This window comes from Oncorhynchus keta, chromosome 28 (assembly GCF_023373465.1).
Source record: "Oncorhynchus keta strain PuntledgeMale-10-30-2019 chromosome 28, Oket_V2, whole genome shotgun sequence".
NCBI classification, from domain to species: Eukaryota; Metazoa; Chordata; class Actinopteri; order Salmoniformes; family Salmonidae; genus Oncorhynchus; species Oncorhynchus keta.
This window is the reverse complement of record NC_068448.1, coordinates 66,078,241-66,093,878: the sequence shown is the minus strand read 5'-3', so window position 1 is coordinate 66,093,878 and position 15,638 is coordinate 66,078,241. Positions and strand designations below refer to the sequence as shown.

General features: G+C 45.2%; 2 protein-coding genes across 22 annotated transcripts in view; both read left to right on the top strand.

Moving 5' to 3' along the window:
* The window catches only part of LOC118361698 (uncharacterized), a 29,172-nt gene extending 22,828 nt beyond the window's left edge, over positions 1-6,344 (top strand). For 2 of the 18 annotated variants that reach the window (XM_052483661.1, XM_052483660.1), the window contains exons 12-16: positions 2,608-2,653; positions 2,759-2,905; positions 2,982-3,079; positions 3,240-3,339; positions 3,432-6,344. In XM_052483661.1, the coding sequence (XP_052339621.1) occupies positions 2,608-2,653; positions 2,759-2,905; positions 2,982-3,079; positions 3,240-3,339; positions 3,432-3,584 (544 nt within the window). In that variant the 3' untranslated portion in view covers positions 3,585-6,344. The remainder of the gene's footprint in view (positions 1-2,607; positions 2,654-2,758; positions 2,906-2,981; positions 3,080-3,239; positions 3,340-3,431) is intronic. The other 16 variants (XR_008083779.1, XR_008083778.1, XR_008083775.1 and 13 more) reach the window with 16 other exon arrangements.
* Positions 6,345-6,764: 420 nt separating this feature from the next.
* LOC118361181 (disco-interacting protein 2 homolog C-like) overlaps positions 6,765-15,638 on the top strand; it is a 39,971-nt gene continuing 31,097 nt past the window's right edge. Inside the window, exons 1-8 of one of the 4 annotated variants that reach the window (XM_052483659.1) lie at positions 6,765-6,903; positions 13,014-13,085; positions 13,467-13,568; positions 13,755-13,880; positions 14,139-14,441; positions 14,521-14,643; positions 14,881-15,141; positions 15,322-15,519. In XM_052483659.1, the coding sequence (XP_052339619.1) occupies positions 13,469-13,568; positions 13,755-13,880; positions 14,139-14,441; positions 14,521-14,643; positions 14,881-15,141; positions 15,322-15,519 (1,111 nt within the window). In that variant the 5' untranslated portion in view covers positions 6,765-6,903; positions 13,014-13,085; positions 13,467-13,468. Of the gene's footprint in view, positions 6,904-7,090; positions 7,499-13,013; positions 13,086-13,466; positions 13,569-13,754; positions 13,881-14,138; positions 14,442-14,520; positions 14,644-14,880; positions 15,142-15,321; positions 15,520-15,638 lie in introns of those variants that run through there. The other 3 variants (XM_052483657.1, XM_052483658.1, XM_052483656.1) reach the window with 3 other exon arrangements.

The window sequence follows — 15,638 nt, the reverse complement described above, 5'->3', positions numbered from 1 at the left end:
GACAATTTCTCACAACTAGTGGCATAAGGTCGTTTTAGCTGAGTGCGATAAGTGATAAGCAGTGCCCACTTTGTAAAAGGCAGGGGCGCAAAATATTTTGCTCGTCCATTCACAGGGCGCCTCTCCATGGTACTGTTGTCGCTGTGGCGCGACACCAACGCAACGTTCCATAAATCATGTAACAGATCTAGGATATGGTGAAAAGAGTATGTGGCCTTTTCTGTAGCCTACAGGCTGGAGATGAAATGTATGACAATGTAATGAGACAGACACTTTTTACATCATGTAGGTTTCTCCGATCAAATAGCCTAACCTTCATGGCGCCCATTCAAATAAAAATGCACTGACATGTTAACAAACAACATATCCTAAAAACAGGACAAGTCAAAGGAGAATGAACAACCACAAGTGTTGTCTAGGAGTTTCACCCCATTGTCATGATCAGTGGTTTCAAGTTAGTATCCGTCAATTGTTTTGACAAGCTGATCATAGCGAAAAATAAAATAGAAAATAAAAATAAAGCCAGTGCTACGGCCAACCACATGGAATGACATTCATAAAATTATGTTGCTGGCCACATGGTGACCCCAGTAAGCACGAGCCAAAGACTTTTTGATCTTTTATAAAATGTAGTCTTACCATATACAGTGCATTCGGAAAGGATTTAGAACCCATGACCTTTTCCAAGTGTTGTTAAGTTACAGCCTTATCCTAAAATGGTTTGAATTGTTATTTTTCCTCATCAATCTACACAAAATACCCCATAAACTGGTTTACATAAGTATTCAGACCCTTTACTCAGTACATTGTTGAAGCGCCTTTGGCAGTGACTTACATACTTGAGTCTTCTTGGGTATGATGCTACAAGCTTGGCACGCCTGTATTTGAGAAGTTTCTCCCATTATTCTCTGGAGATTCTCTCAAGCTCTGTCAGGTTGGATGGGGAGCGTCACTTCACAGCTATTTTCTGGTCTCTCCAGAGATGTTTGATCGAGTTCAAGTCTGGGCTCTGGCTGGAACTCTCAAGGACATTCAGAGACGTGTCCTTCGTTGTGTTGGCTGTGTGCTTAGGGTCGTTGTCCTATTGGAAGGTGAAACTTCGCCCCAGTCTGGAGCAAGTTTTCATCAAGGATCCGGCACTTTGCATTCATCTTTCCCTCGATCGTGACTAGTTTCCCAGTCCCTGCCGCTGAAAAACATCCCTACAGCATGATGCTGCCACCCTGGCTTCACCGTATGGATGGTGCCAGGTTTTCTCCAGACGTGATGCTTGCCATTCAGGCCAGAGAGTTCAATCTTGATTTCATCAGACCAGAGAATCTTTAGGTGCCTTTTTTCAAACTCCAAGCGGGCTGTCATGTGCCTTCTACTGAGGAGTAGCTTCCGTCTGGCCACTCTACCAAAAAGGCCTGATTGGTGGAGTGCTGCAGACATGGTTGTCACTTCTGGAAGTTTCTCCCATCTCCACAGAGGAACTATGGAGCTTTGTCAGAGTGACCATCGGGTTCTTGGTCACCTTCCCGACCAAGGCCCTTCTCCCCCGATTGCTCATTTTGGCCGGGCGGTCAGCTCTAGGAAGAGTCTTGGTGGTTCCAAACTTATTCCATTTAAGAATGATGGAGGCCACTGTGTTCTTGGGGATCTTCAATGCTGCATAATATTTTTGATACACTTCGCCAGATCTGTGCCTTGAAACAATCCTGTCTCTGAGCTCTACGGACAATTCCTTCGACCTCATGGCTTGGTTTTCACACTGTGAACTGTGGGATATCATATAGACAGGTGTTTGCCTTTCCAAAGCATGTCCAATCAATTGAATTTATCACAGGTGGACTCTAATCAAGTTGTAGAAACATCTCAAGGATGATCAATGGAAACAGGACACACCTGAGCTCAATTTTCAGTCTCATAGCAAGGGGTCTGAATATTTATGTAAATACAGTATTTTGGCTTTTCAACTACGGTTCCCGCTTTGTCATTATGAGGTATTATGAGGTATTGTGTGTAGATTGATGAGATTTAAAAATATATATATAATCAATTTTAGAATAAGGCTGTAACGTAACACAATGTGGAAAAAGTGAAGGGGTCTGAATACTTTCCGAATGCACCGTAGATGGGCATTCATAAAATGATATTTCAGGCAACACTGTAGGCTACACCTCAGTAAGCATGGACTGGCACTGATGCCTTTTGGACGTCGTTTTTTGGTGCAGTCCGGACCGGCCTTGATTTCCACATCCACTGATATTAGTTTTTGGTCCGGTCCGGACATTGGTTTTTGTTCTCACCTAGAATGGCAGAACGGCATCCGTTACGCGATGACATCATGGGCCCTGCATACTTTCAAAATGATTCAGCAATCAATATTTATTTGAAAAATACTTACATTTTTTTTGATTGTCTTAGTAAAGCTTGACAAAAGAAAGATCCACCTCTGTCGAAGGTAAACAAAGATCCACCTCTGTCGAACGGATACAAATTTCGACGATCTTTAGAAAAGTTATCCAATATCTGTTCTTTCCATTACACATGCCGCAGTAATATTTTTTGTTGAATAAAGCTGGGTCAATGAGAAACCTGCCTATTGATTCTCTCTCTCTGAAGGAGAGGCCCCATCGGTCAGAGGAGGAGAAGAGATGAGAAGTACACTGTAAGTACTTAACATGTGGATGGCTTTGGGAAAATGTTTTTGTGTGTCTGTGGATATGTATGTTTGTGTATAACAATATGTGTATATAAACGTATGTATGTTTAGAGAGAGCCCCCCAAGTCGCCCCCCCGCTCCTTGTCTCCCAGTCTGGAGCTTGGCCCTACTAGCTTCCCCCCGCTGCCCCCAGCAACAGCCTCCAGAGAAACACTTACCATAGCAACCAGCAATCACAAAGCAACCTGCAACCACAAGGTAACCAAGAGTCACACACACATACACACTCACACATGCCATCTACTTTCTTGTAAGGTTGTTTTTCTTGTTACAGTGTGCTGTTACATACAGCAGTACCAGCCAAACAACCACTGTGACATTACAAGACCTCCAGCCTATCACAGCATTGCCTCAGAAAAACCTCCCCCGAGAGTAAGTTTATTCTCCTTCCTTTGAATCATCATTGCTGTGGAATGGGTCCCTTTCACAATGTGTTTTGTATGGAAGAAAGAATACATGCAGACTCATGTCTGTGTTATGGTTGTGTTATGGTTGAGGGTTGTGGTTGATGGTGGTTGTTGCTGTACCACAGGAAGCTGAAGGAAACCATGCCATCTCTCAAGAGGACCACAGCAGCTCCTCCGACCGTGAAAGAACCTATCCAGACCATGAAGGAAAACAGACCAGCAGTGGTGAGACACCTCACAGACTACAGAGACAAACTGGTTATTAGTGAATGTAGTGTATGCTGGGTACTGACCTGTCCTGTGTTGTGATTGGTTAGGAGTCCAAGAAGCCAAGCTACGCCGAGATCTGCCAAAGGATACGAGCCAATCAAACGCTTTGCGCAAACCCCATTGACTACACCCCATCCGGGGCGGAGCTTGCCCCAGCCTATCCTGCACAGGAGTCTGACCAGGCTCAGTTACCACGGTGACCAGAGTGAGCTGGTTACTTTTGGTTGGGGAGGGCAAGAGGGGAGGAGGAGAGAAGAGGAAGACGTGTTTCAAGCCAAAGGAAAAAAATCTATAGCGCTTTAATGTTGAGGTTTTCATTTATTTTATTTATAAAGTTTAGTTAGTTTTAGAAGCCAAGTTGTAGAACTCTTGTTTTTCTCTGCTGTCTGTCTGTCCGTCTTGTGTCTGTCTGTCTGACTGACGGAAGTCTCTGAATTCTTTACGGTTTAATATTGATTAATTTCTTTTTATGAATATTGATTAGTATTTAGACCATCAGACATACTTCTGTATTAATTCCTAAGTCTAAATAACTTCCGCGGAACAGTTACAGTAACTACACTGAACACACTGGAACAGTTACAGTAACTACACTGAACACACTGGAACAGTTACAGTAACTACACTGAACACACTGGAACAGTTACAGTAACTACACTGAACACACTGGAACAGTTACAGTAACTATACTGGAACACACTGGAACAGTTACAGTAACTACACTGAACACACTGGAACAGTTACAGTAACTACACTGAACACACTGGAACAGTTACAGTAACTACACTGAACACACTGGAACAGTTACAGTAACTACACTGAACACACTGGAACAGTTACAGTAACTACACGGAACACACTGGAACAGTTACAGTAACTACACTGAACACACTGGAACAGTTACAGTAACTACACTGAACACACTGGAACAGTTACAGTAACTACACTGAACACACTGGAACAGTTACAGTAACTACACGGAACACACTGGAACAGTTACAGTAACTATACTGGAACAGTTACAGTAACTACACTGGAACACACTGGAACAGTTACAGTAACTACACTGAACACACTGGAACAGTTACAGTAACTACACAGGAACACACTGGAACAGTTACAGTAACTACACGGAACACACTGGAACAGTTACAGTAACTACACTGAACACACTGGAACAGTTACAGTAACTACACAGGAACACACTGGAAAGGTTACAGTAACTACACTGAACACACTGGAACAGTTACAGTAACTACACGGAACACACTGGAACAGTTACAGTAACTACACTGAACACACTGGAACAGTTACAGTAACTACACAGGAACACACTGGAACAGTTACAGTAACTACACTGAACACACTGGAACAGTTACAGTAACTATACGGAACACACTGGAACAGTTACAGTAACTACACTGAACACACTGGAACAGTTACAGTAACTACACGGAACACACTGGAACAGTTACAGTAACTACACTGAACACACTGGAACAGTTACAGTAACTACACAGGAACACACTGGAACAGTTACAGTAACTATACGGAACACACTGGAACAGTTACAGTAACTACACTGGAACACACTGGAACAGTTACAGTAACTACACTGGAACAGTTACAGTAACTACACTGGAACACACTGGAACAGTTACAGTAACTACACTGGAACACACTGGAACAGTTACAGTAACTACACGGAACACACTGGAACAGTTACAGTAACTACACTGAACACACTGGAACAGTTACAGTAACTATACTGGAACACACTGGAACAGTTACAGTAACTACACTGAACACACTGGAACAGTTACAATAACTACACTGAACACACTGGAACAGTTACAATAACTACACTGAACACACTGGAACAGTTACAGTAACTACACTGGAACACACTGGAACAGTTACAGTAACTACACTGGAACACACTGGAACAGTTACAGTAACTACACTGAACACACTGGAACAGTTACAGTAACTACACTGAACACACTGGAACAGTTACAGTAACTACACTGAACACAGTGGAACAGTTACAGTAACTACACTGGAACAGTTACAGTAACTACACTGAACACACTGGAACAGTTACAGTAACTACACTGGAACATACTGGAACAGTTACACTAACTACACAGGAACACATTAGAACAGTTATAGTAACTACACTGAACACACTGGAACAGTCACAGTAACTACACTGAACACACTGGAACAGTTACAGTAACTACACTGAACACACTGGAACAGTTACAGTAACTACACTGAACACACTGGAACAGTTACAGTAACTACACTGAACACACTGGAACAGTTACAGTAACTACACTGAACACACTGGAACAGTTACAGTAACTACACTGAACACACTGGAACAGTTACAGTAACTACACTGAACACACTGGAACAGTTACAGTAACTACACAGGAACACACTGGAACAGTTACAGTAACTACACTGAACACACTGGAACAGTTACACTAAGTACACAGGAACACACTGGAACAGTTACACTAAGTACAAACAGCCAGACACTGAGTGCCAAGAAGCTAAAAAGCAATGATTTCATATCAAAATTTGTTTCTGCATGAGTTTTAGATGTATTTATTTACTGTTTTATTTAGATGGGTTGTCTTGTGAGTTTATTGGTTTGAGTTTGGAGGGTGGGTGTCTGTTTAGAAGAGAAACATCTGAGGTGGATATTGATATGTGTACATACAACACTGTTACCATTAACAACTTGAATTTGATTTGGAATCTGGGGTAGCTGGAGGGAGAGGGTGGGGGATGTAGATAAAACTTCCAGTTCGCATGTCCTATGTTTGAGAGAGATTAACTATGCAAATGCAGTTAATCGATACAGAATATTTTATTTTTTTCTGTACAGATGTAAATAATTTGACTATTATTAAATAAGTGCCTTTAATAATAAACAATGGAAAACTCTATGCTCGCTTAATTTTTTTAAGGGAGCCTTCCCTTTAGTCGTAGGCTGTGGTCAGATTGGCAAAGTGGCGAGTGGGTACACCTGGAGACGGTCGCTTTCCACGGTCATGTGGTGCTGTGCTGAACTTCAGAGTTCTGTCGCTGTCTGCTTCTGTGGTGCTGAATCCCTGATCGCCGCTATTACAGCTTGTTTGTTTAGCATACTTCGGACCTTTTCAATCATGTGACAAAATCGACACATGCTGCTGTTTTGTGTTGTGACATGCCGTGATACTTACTATATGGAGCCTGCTGCTGTGCCCAGGGCTGATTCTTAGTATGGCATTGGTTGTGGTTTCACTGTGTGACCAGCAGGTGGCAACATCACTTCATAGTCACAATAGCCATCTGTGTACAATACAATATCTTACAAAATCAGATGATGACGAGTAACCTTGCCTGAGACTTGACGACTTGAGCTGAGCTCCCAGAGCTAAGCCAAGTGGTGGGCAGACAACCCGGCTAGTGTGCTCCTTGGCTAGTCCTGGGGATTCATATGAAGATCAAAGATCCACCAGCACGGTATTGTTGCTATAATTCAATGATATTAGATATATGCTATAATTTCCAATATGCGTGCGTGCGTGTGTGTGTGTTTGTGTGTGGAGAGGGTGTGGTGGTTGGGTAATAATACCCCCGCCTCCCACGCTGCGACCCCTATCGGTCATGCCCGGTACTGCGCCTCTCCTATCTGCGTCACGTGACATCAGTAGGAGCTGTGAAACAGCGCGAGTCTCATCATCAGCACCGCATCGCCAGGCAAGCAGCCTCAAGACCCACCGACCAACGGACCCTCAGTGGTCCCTCATCACAAATACTATAATAACGGAGAGGAGGTAGACTCCTCACGAGACCATGTCAGGGCCCCGGTGAACAGACAAACAGATTTATTCTCTTTGTTCGCGTCGACGCACCGCTCGCCGCCGAGGAGGGGCCGCAGAATAGTGCTCTCTCTCTCTCTCTCTGGCGGAGGAGTGGGGGAAGAGGAGAAGAGAAAGCAACAGAGAGAACCGAGGTATTTTTCTACCGGATAACCTAATGGCAGAGCGCGAGCCGTCACCGTTACCACTGGAGGTTCGCGCCCGGCTGGCGGAGCTGGAGCTCGAGCTGTCAGAGGGTAAGAACGAACCCCGTGCGCCCCGTTTTTCCGTTAACTTAGAGGAATCTCTACAGTAATGGCTCGTTCCACCCTAGACCCCCCTCCCTCTCCCCTGCTCCGCCCCTCCAGATGTTTGTCAGAGCCGCCCTCACAGTCTGCTCTAGCCGGGACGGGGTGAGGGAAGAGTGGGAGCCCACTGCGGGATTCACCCGCCTTTCTTTGTCTCTCTGGTCGTGACACATACACAGACATATGGCCCTGTGCTCGGTTCAGGTCTGAAAACTGTCTATTTGACCTTGAGAAGTACGTTTTGTCCGTGCGTCCACGAACCTGCGTGCGTGTGGTGTGTGTAGGCCTACGTGTGTGTGTCACGCTCAAACGAATGGATGTAATAATAGCGATACCGATGCAACACTGCGTGACAGGAGACGGTTCGGTGGTGTGTGTGTGCTCAGGCTCGATGTTTTGGCCTGCACGCTCAGCAGCTGATGATGATTTCGGTTAATTTTTATGCTGACAATTGAATCTAAAATTTTAAAAAGCAGACACCGAATCTGTTAAATCACAACCAAGCGTATCCCACCAATTGAGTGCGGATATTATTTTGCCGCATGCTATATTGTCAGATAAATTACGCATTTGTGTCTGCATTATATAATGTTTACATCTTTAATCAATATACATTGTCTGCTCTATAGATTGCTGTCAACGCTCCTGGTGTATGTTGTGTGAAGCGTCTAGCGGCCTGTGTGTATGTGGTTTACATGGACTAGCGTGTTTGGGACACCCTGTTGAACGCCTATAACCTTGATGTGTTGTTGTTAACGTTTTCTATTGCAGCCAGATTTACAGTATCTTATGATTGCTAGAGTGTTAGTTCCCAACCCAGCTGTCCCTCCATATGCTGTTCAATCAGAGCAGAACCAGGACATGGCAGATACTGGTGGACAGTGTTTCCCCTAGGGTTTTTTTCAGCAAGGGTGGGGGCATTGCTAGTAGTGTAGCAATGCAATGACATGCTAGCTGTTCCCATTAACTTCCAGTTGTTGAGCCAACTACTTACCATTTAAAAGCATGTCTCGTGGGCCACCGCTGCCAAATGACTAAGAGGAAACGCTGAGATAGACAGGTTCTGTATGTGGACATGGATGATGAGGGGGGGTTCTGTTTTTATCCAGCTCCTTTGGCAAGCTGCTCTCTTGTCAAATCAAATGACATTTTGTTGTCACATGCAGATGTTATTGCGGGCGTAGTGAAATGCTTGTGTTTCTAGCTCCAACAGTGCAGTAGCATCTAACAATTCACAACAATACCCACATCTAAAAGTAAAAGAATGGAATTAAGAAATTTATAAATATTAGATTGAGCAATGTCGGTGTGGCGTTGACTAAAATACAGTAGAATATAATACAGTAGGTAAGTAAATAACAAAAGTTTGACCGGTAGTGTATATACTGTATTATATTCTACTGAAGCTAGTAGAGAGAATGCCAAGAGTGTGCAAAGCTGTCATCAAGGCAAAAGGTGGCTACTTTGAAGAATCTCAAATATAAAATATATTTTGATTTTTTTTTAAATTGGTTACTACATGATTCCATATGTGTTGTTTCATAGTGTTGATGTATTCACTATTATTCTACAATGTAGAAAATAATTTAAAAAAATAGAAAAACCCTTGAATGAGTAGGTGTTGAAAAACTTTTGACCGGTAGTGTACATAGATGAGTAAGGCAGTATGTAAACAATGTTTAAACATTATTAAAGTGTCTACTGTTCCATTATTAAAGTGGCCAGTGATTCCAAGACTATGTACATAGGGCAGCAGCCTCAAAGGTGCAGGGTTGTGCAACTGGGTGGAAGCCGGCTAGTGATGGCTATTTAACAGTCTGATGGCCTTGCAGTCTCAGTCCCAGCTTTGATGCACATGTACTGACCTCGCTTTCTGGATGATATCAAATCAAATGTATTTATATAGCCCTTCGTACATCAGCTGATATCTCAAAGTGCTGTACAGAAACCCAGCCTAAAACCCCAAACAGCAAGCAATGCAGGTGTAGAAGCACGGTGGCTAGGAAAAACTCCCTAGAAAGGCCAAAACTTAGGAAGAAACCTAGAGAGGAACCAGGCTATGTGGGGTGGCCAGTCCTCTTCTGGCTGTGCCGGGTGGAGATTATAACAGAACATGGCCAAGATGTTCAAATGTTCATAAATGACCAGCATGGTCAAATAATAATAATCACAGGCAGAACAGTTGAAACTGGAGCAGCAGCACGGCCAGGTGGACTGGGGACAGCAAGGAGTCATCATGTCAGGTAGTCCTGAGGCATGGGCCTAGGGCTCAGGTCCTCCGAGAGAGAGAAAGAAAGAGAGAATTAGAGAGGTCATACTTAAATTCACACAGGACACCGGATAGGACAGGAGAAGTACTCCAGATATAACAAACTGACCCGAGCCCCCCGACACATAAACTACTGCAGCATAAATACTGGAGGGTGAGACAGGAGGGGTCAGGAGACACTGTGGCCCCATCCGAGGACACCCCCAGACAGGGCCAATCAGGAAGGATATAACCTCACCCACTTTGCCAAAGCACAGCCCCCACATCACTAGAGGGATATCTTCAACCACCAACTTAGCGGGGTGAACAGGCCAAGGCCCGGGTGGTTGATGTCCTTGATCTTTTTGGCCTTCCTGTGACATTGGGTGCTGTAGGTGTCCTGGAGGGCAGGTAGTTTGCGCCCTGTGATGCGTTGGGGATACCGCACCACCCTCTGGAGAGCCCTGCGGTTGCAGGCGGTGCAGATGCGGTACAATGCGGTGATACAGCCTGACATGATGCTCTCAATTATGCATCTGTAAAAGTTTGTGAGGGGTTTAGGGGCCAAGCCAATTTTTTTTCAACCTCATAAGGTTGAAGAGGCGCAGTTGTGCCTTCTTCACCACACTATCTGGACCATTTCAGATCGTCAGTGATGTGTACGCCGTGGAACATTTCACCTTCTCCCTGTATGCTGTCTTGTCATTGTTGGTAATCAGACCTACTACTGTTGTGCAAACATGATGATTGAGTTGGAGGCGTGCATAGACACACAGTCATGGGTGAACAGGAGGTACAGAAGGGGTCTGAGCACGCATCCTTGTGGGGCCCCTTTGTTAAGGATCAGCGAAGTGGAGGTGTTGTTTCTCACCTTCACCACCTGAGGCAGCCCGTCAGGAAGTCCAGGCGGGGTTCAGACCCAGGGCCTCGAGCTTAATGATGAGCTTAGAGGATACTATGGTGTTGAATGCTGAGCTATAGTCAATGAACAGCATTCTTACATAGGTATTCCTCTTGTCCAGATGGGATAGGGCAGTGTGCAGTGCGATGGCATCGTCTGTGCATCTATTGGGGTGGTAAGAAAATTGAAGTGGGTCTAGGGTGTCAGGTAGAGTAGAGTTTATATGATCCTTAACTAGCCTCTCAAAGCACTTCATAATGACAGAGGTGAGTGCTATGGGGCGATAGTCATTTAGTTCAGTTACCTTTGCTTTCTTGGGTACAGGAACAATGGTGGACATCTTGAAACAAGTGGGGACAGTAGACAGTAGACAGACCAGCTGGCTGCGCAGACCAGACCAGCTGGCTGCGCATGCTCTGAGGATGCGGCTAGGGATGCCGTCTGGGCCAGCAGCCTTGCGAGGGTTAACACACTTAAATGTCTTAGTCACGTCGGCCATGGAGAAAAAGTATTGTGCTACACAGTATATTATTCTCCCACCTTCCTCTCTTTCTTTCTCTGGCCCATCGAGTGACCATTCCGTGTGTGTGAGCCCTCTGGCCCAGCTCTGGACACGTGTGTGTGTGTGTGTGTGTGTGTGTGTGTGTGTGTGTGTGTGTGTGTGTGTGTGTGTGTGTGTGTGTGTGTGTGTGTGTGTGTGTGTGTGTGTGTGTGTGTGTGTGTGTGTGTGTGTGTGTGTGTGTGTGTGTGTGTGTGTGTGTGTGTGTGTGTGTGAGAGATGAAAGGAGAAACCAGAGAGTGAAAGAGAGGGACGGGGGGTACACAGAGTTATTGGCATGGCATCTCTCTCCCACTGTCTATCTGTGTGATTTTAATTTGTTCACAATGACCAATAGGGAAGGAATGCTGCTTAGACTGTAACCAATCACAGCTGGGTGTAGATGTGGTTCTGAAGATCAATGTGAGTCACACAAAAACACACTTTCCAAAGGTTCTATGTTGGTTAGCAATTTTCAGCCACTTGAAGGAAAATATAATTTTCAGTTTTATTACACATTTTCTAAATAGGAAAATGAGACATTGCTTTAGTGGTTGTGACATGGACTATAGATTCCCTCTCAGCTGTATTCATAGGAAGCACCTCCGTCACTCGGTCGTGTCATGCCATTGTTATGAATGTTCTCAAGCCTCCCTCTGCCGGCGATGCCGGTGCCAAAAAGTAATGATAAGCCCAATCATTCTGGACGGAGGCTGTTTCTTCTAAATTACACTATAGTGTCTTGGAAATACGATGACATTGCTAAAGTACGCAGATATTTTGTAGGAAACAACTTTTCCATCATTATCATGTCATCAAATTTACTTTAAACAGATGGCAATGTTGTCCTTAGCTAGCAAAGTTTGTCAAAAATAGCTAGCAATGCTAATGTTAGCTAGCTAAAATTCTTAACTAGCTAGCTAATGTTATACTCCATCTAAAGTCAATCTGACGACATCAAAATTATGAAACACGTTTTTTCTACAAATTATTTGCCTCCTTTTGAAATGTCCAAGCCACAGTAATGCACTTTTGAGAGTCTAAAACATCCAAACGAATGTTCAAAACTATATTAAGACGAAATCTGCAAACCATGAATAGTATGAAACTGAGAGACCGAGAGAAAAAGATCATTTGAAGAACAAGAGAATAGGAGAGAGAGAGAGAACAGGCATAGGGTTGTTATGAACTCTGATAATTCAGTGTGGTGTTCTCTCTCTCTCACACACACACACACACACACACACACACATGCAGGGATCATTAGCCCAGTTTTCACATCTGGAAATCCAAGATGGCCACCAGGCCTTCTCCAGGAGAACGGTTGCTAGGCAACTCCCTCCCTGCTCCGCTGCGATAAGATTGGAAGATGGTGTCTCCCTGTGGACAGTGTGTGTGTGTGTGTGTGTGTGAGTGAGTGAGTGAGTGCAGAAACAGGAATGCTGTATCTGATCTGCAGAAAAGCCTCACAGACACACACACACACACATGCCTGAATATCATAGCAAGGAACAGATGAGCAGATTGGACCCAGATGTTCTGGCCACTCTCCATGGTCAGATTGTGAAACACATGCTCTCGCTCTTATTCACTTGTCATTCACTCTAAAAAATAGAATGTTCTCTCACACACACTAAAGGAGTGGGTTCTGAGGCCTTGTCAAAAAACTGGGTTAACTGATACTCTTATACTCAAAACAACCTCTTTCTCTTTCCCTCTCCCTATCCCCCCCTCTTTCTCTCTCCCTTTCTCTATCCCCCCTCTCTCTCTCTGCCAGGTGACATCACACAGAAGGGTTATGAGAAGAAGCGGTCTAAGCTGATCAGGGCCTACTTCCCTCATCCTGGAGGTACATAAATACACAGTCTCTGTCCTCTAGTAGAACACCAGTCTGCAGCACATCTATTCTAGTCCCACTGGGTTTGACCCTCCTCGTTTAACCCCTCTCTCTCTCTCTCTCTCTCTCTCTCTCTCTCTCTCTCTCTCTCTCTCTCTCTCTCTCTCTCTCTCTCTCTCTCTCTCTTTCTCTCTCTCTGGGTCACACAAGACTTTGTATTACTCCAATGCGCTGAATATAGCAGCATAATGAATATGCTGAAAGCTCCTTCCACACTGAGAATTTGGGGGGATTTTTGTATCTCTCTCCGTCTGTGACTTTGACTGTATCTTTTCGACTCGCTTATTCTTTTCCTGTCTGACCTCCCCTGTGTGTGTGTGTGTGTGTGTGTAGGTATGGAGGGTATGTCTCACCGCCCCCCCTTTGCCCCCCCATCTGCTGCTCGCTTCCACAGACGGCGCTCTTCTGGAACACGTGATGAACGCTACCGTTCAGGTAAACACACACACACCTTTACTACAGATTAATCTGACCTTAGACCAGAGTTATTCAAACTGTTGGTCAATATACACGCTTTTAGTCAGTCCTTTCACTATAAGCATATAATATAGATCTCGATTTGGATGAAATTGACTAACATAATTCCTGCCCATCTCTCTCCAACACCATATCACCCCCCAGATGTCCACAGTGAGGCAGTGCAGGCGGTGTTAGCCAGACATGTGGAGAGCAACGTGGCAGTCCCTATGCCCTCCAAACGACGATCACTGGTGGTACAGACATCCATGGATGCGTACACACCCCCAGGTGAGACACACACACTCATACACTTATCAGATTATGTTCAGTGATTGACTTGGGCAGGAGCCCACTATTTTAGTCCAAGTCAAGCACTGGTTATGATTATGTTAATGTTATGCTGTAGTAAAGTTGGATGAAAGTTACTGACCGTCGCTAGGCCGGTCTCCACTGTGTCATAGGGTTGGGGTTAGGTTGTGTTTTAGTTAGCTATGGGTTTTAGTTATATTGTACGAAAGTTGGATGAAGGTTACTGACCCTCACTAGGCCTGTCCCCACTGTGCTCAGACTCGTCGTCGGGCTCAGAGGAAGAGGCGGGACCAGGCAATGACATGCCGGGAATGGAACACTGGATGACTCGCCCTGCCCACTTAGGTCCAGCCCACCTAGGCTCCACCTCCTCCTCGTCCTCGTCCACTCAGAGCGGAGGAAGTGGCAACGCAGGACGACTGGCCGACTCGCTCGCACACACACACCTCTCACACCCACACCTGGCACACGCCCACCTCACACACACACACCTGACCCAGTCACACCACGTGTCAGCTCACCACTCACAAACACACCACGGTGAGTACAACTTCACTGTGTGTATGTGTGTGTACAGGATATGTGTGTTTATGTCTAATCTTTATGTGTGTGTCTGCAGGTATAGGGCACCTGTCTCTGAAGCGTAAGGCAGCTCTGGGCATGGCGGAGAACGGAGGCTCTCTCAGAAGATCCTGTGAGTTCGGCTCTGATATGCTGTGGCCTCCACCACTGGAGTCTGACGGTCAGTACACACACACACACATACCTCGTTTATGCATGTTCCCCACCCCTGCTTTAACTCTGTCTCTCTCTGTCTCTCTCTGTCTCTCTCTGTCTCTCTCTCTCTTTGTCTCTGTTTCTCTCTCCTCTCTCCATCTCTTTCTGTCTCTCTCTGTCTCTCTCTCTCTTTGTCTCTGTTTCTCTCTCCTCTCTCCATCTCTTTCTGTCTCTCTCCATCTTTCTCTCTGTGTGTGTGTAGAGAATCACTCTGCTCCTCCTGATGTGACTGGCTATTCGTCTGACTCCTCCCACTCCCGCCCCCACTCAGAGCGCCACATAGGAACCATCGCCCGAAACACTCAGAAATACGGCAACGCTGAACGCATGGAGACTGGAGATGGTGTCCCGGTCAGCAGTCGTGTGTCTGCTAAGATCCAGCAGCTAGTGAACACTCTGAAAATGCCTCGTAGACCTCCGCTAAGAGAGTTCTTTGTTGATGACTTTGAAGAACTTCTAGAAGGTAGGAGCTATCAACCAATAAATCTATAAATAAATCAACTAAGCTTTAAATCTAGCTGTCTAGCAAAAAAAATGTGTCTCTATATTTAGTGAACGTTTCTACAGTAATCTGTAGTGTCTTTAATGGTCTTATTTGCATGTTTCACAATAAAAGTCTCTGTATCTCTTTCACTCTTTGTAGTCCAGCAGCCAGATCCTAAGCAGCCACGCCCGGAGGGGGCAGAAATGTTGGCAGTAAGTGGAGAAGCCCTGGGGGTGGTGACTAACTGGCCACCCTCCCTGGAGGCAGCTCTCCAACGCTGGGGCACCATCAGCCCTAAAGCGCCCTGTCTCACCAGCCTGGATACCACTGGCAAACCTCTATATGTACTCACATACGGTAACCACACACACACACATACACACACACACACACACACACACACACACACACACACACACACACACACACACACACACACACACACACACACACACACACACACACACACACACACA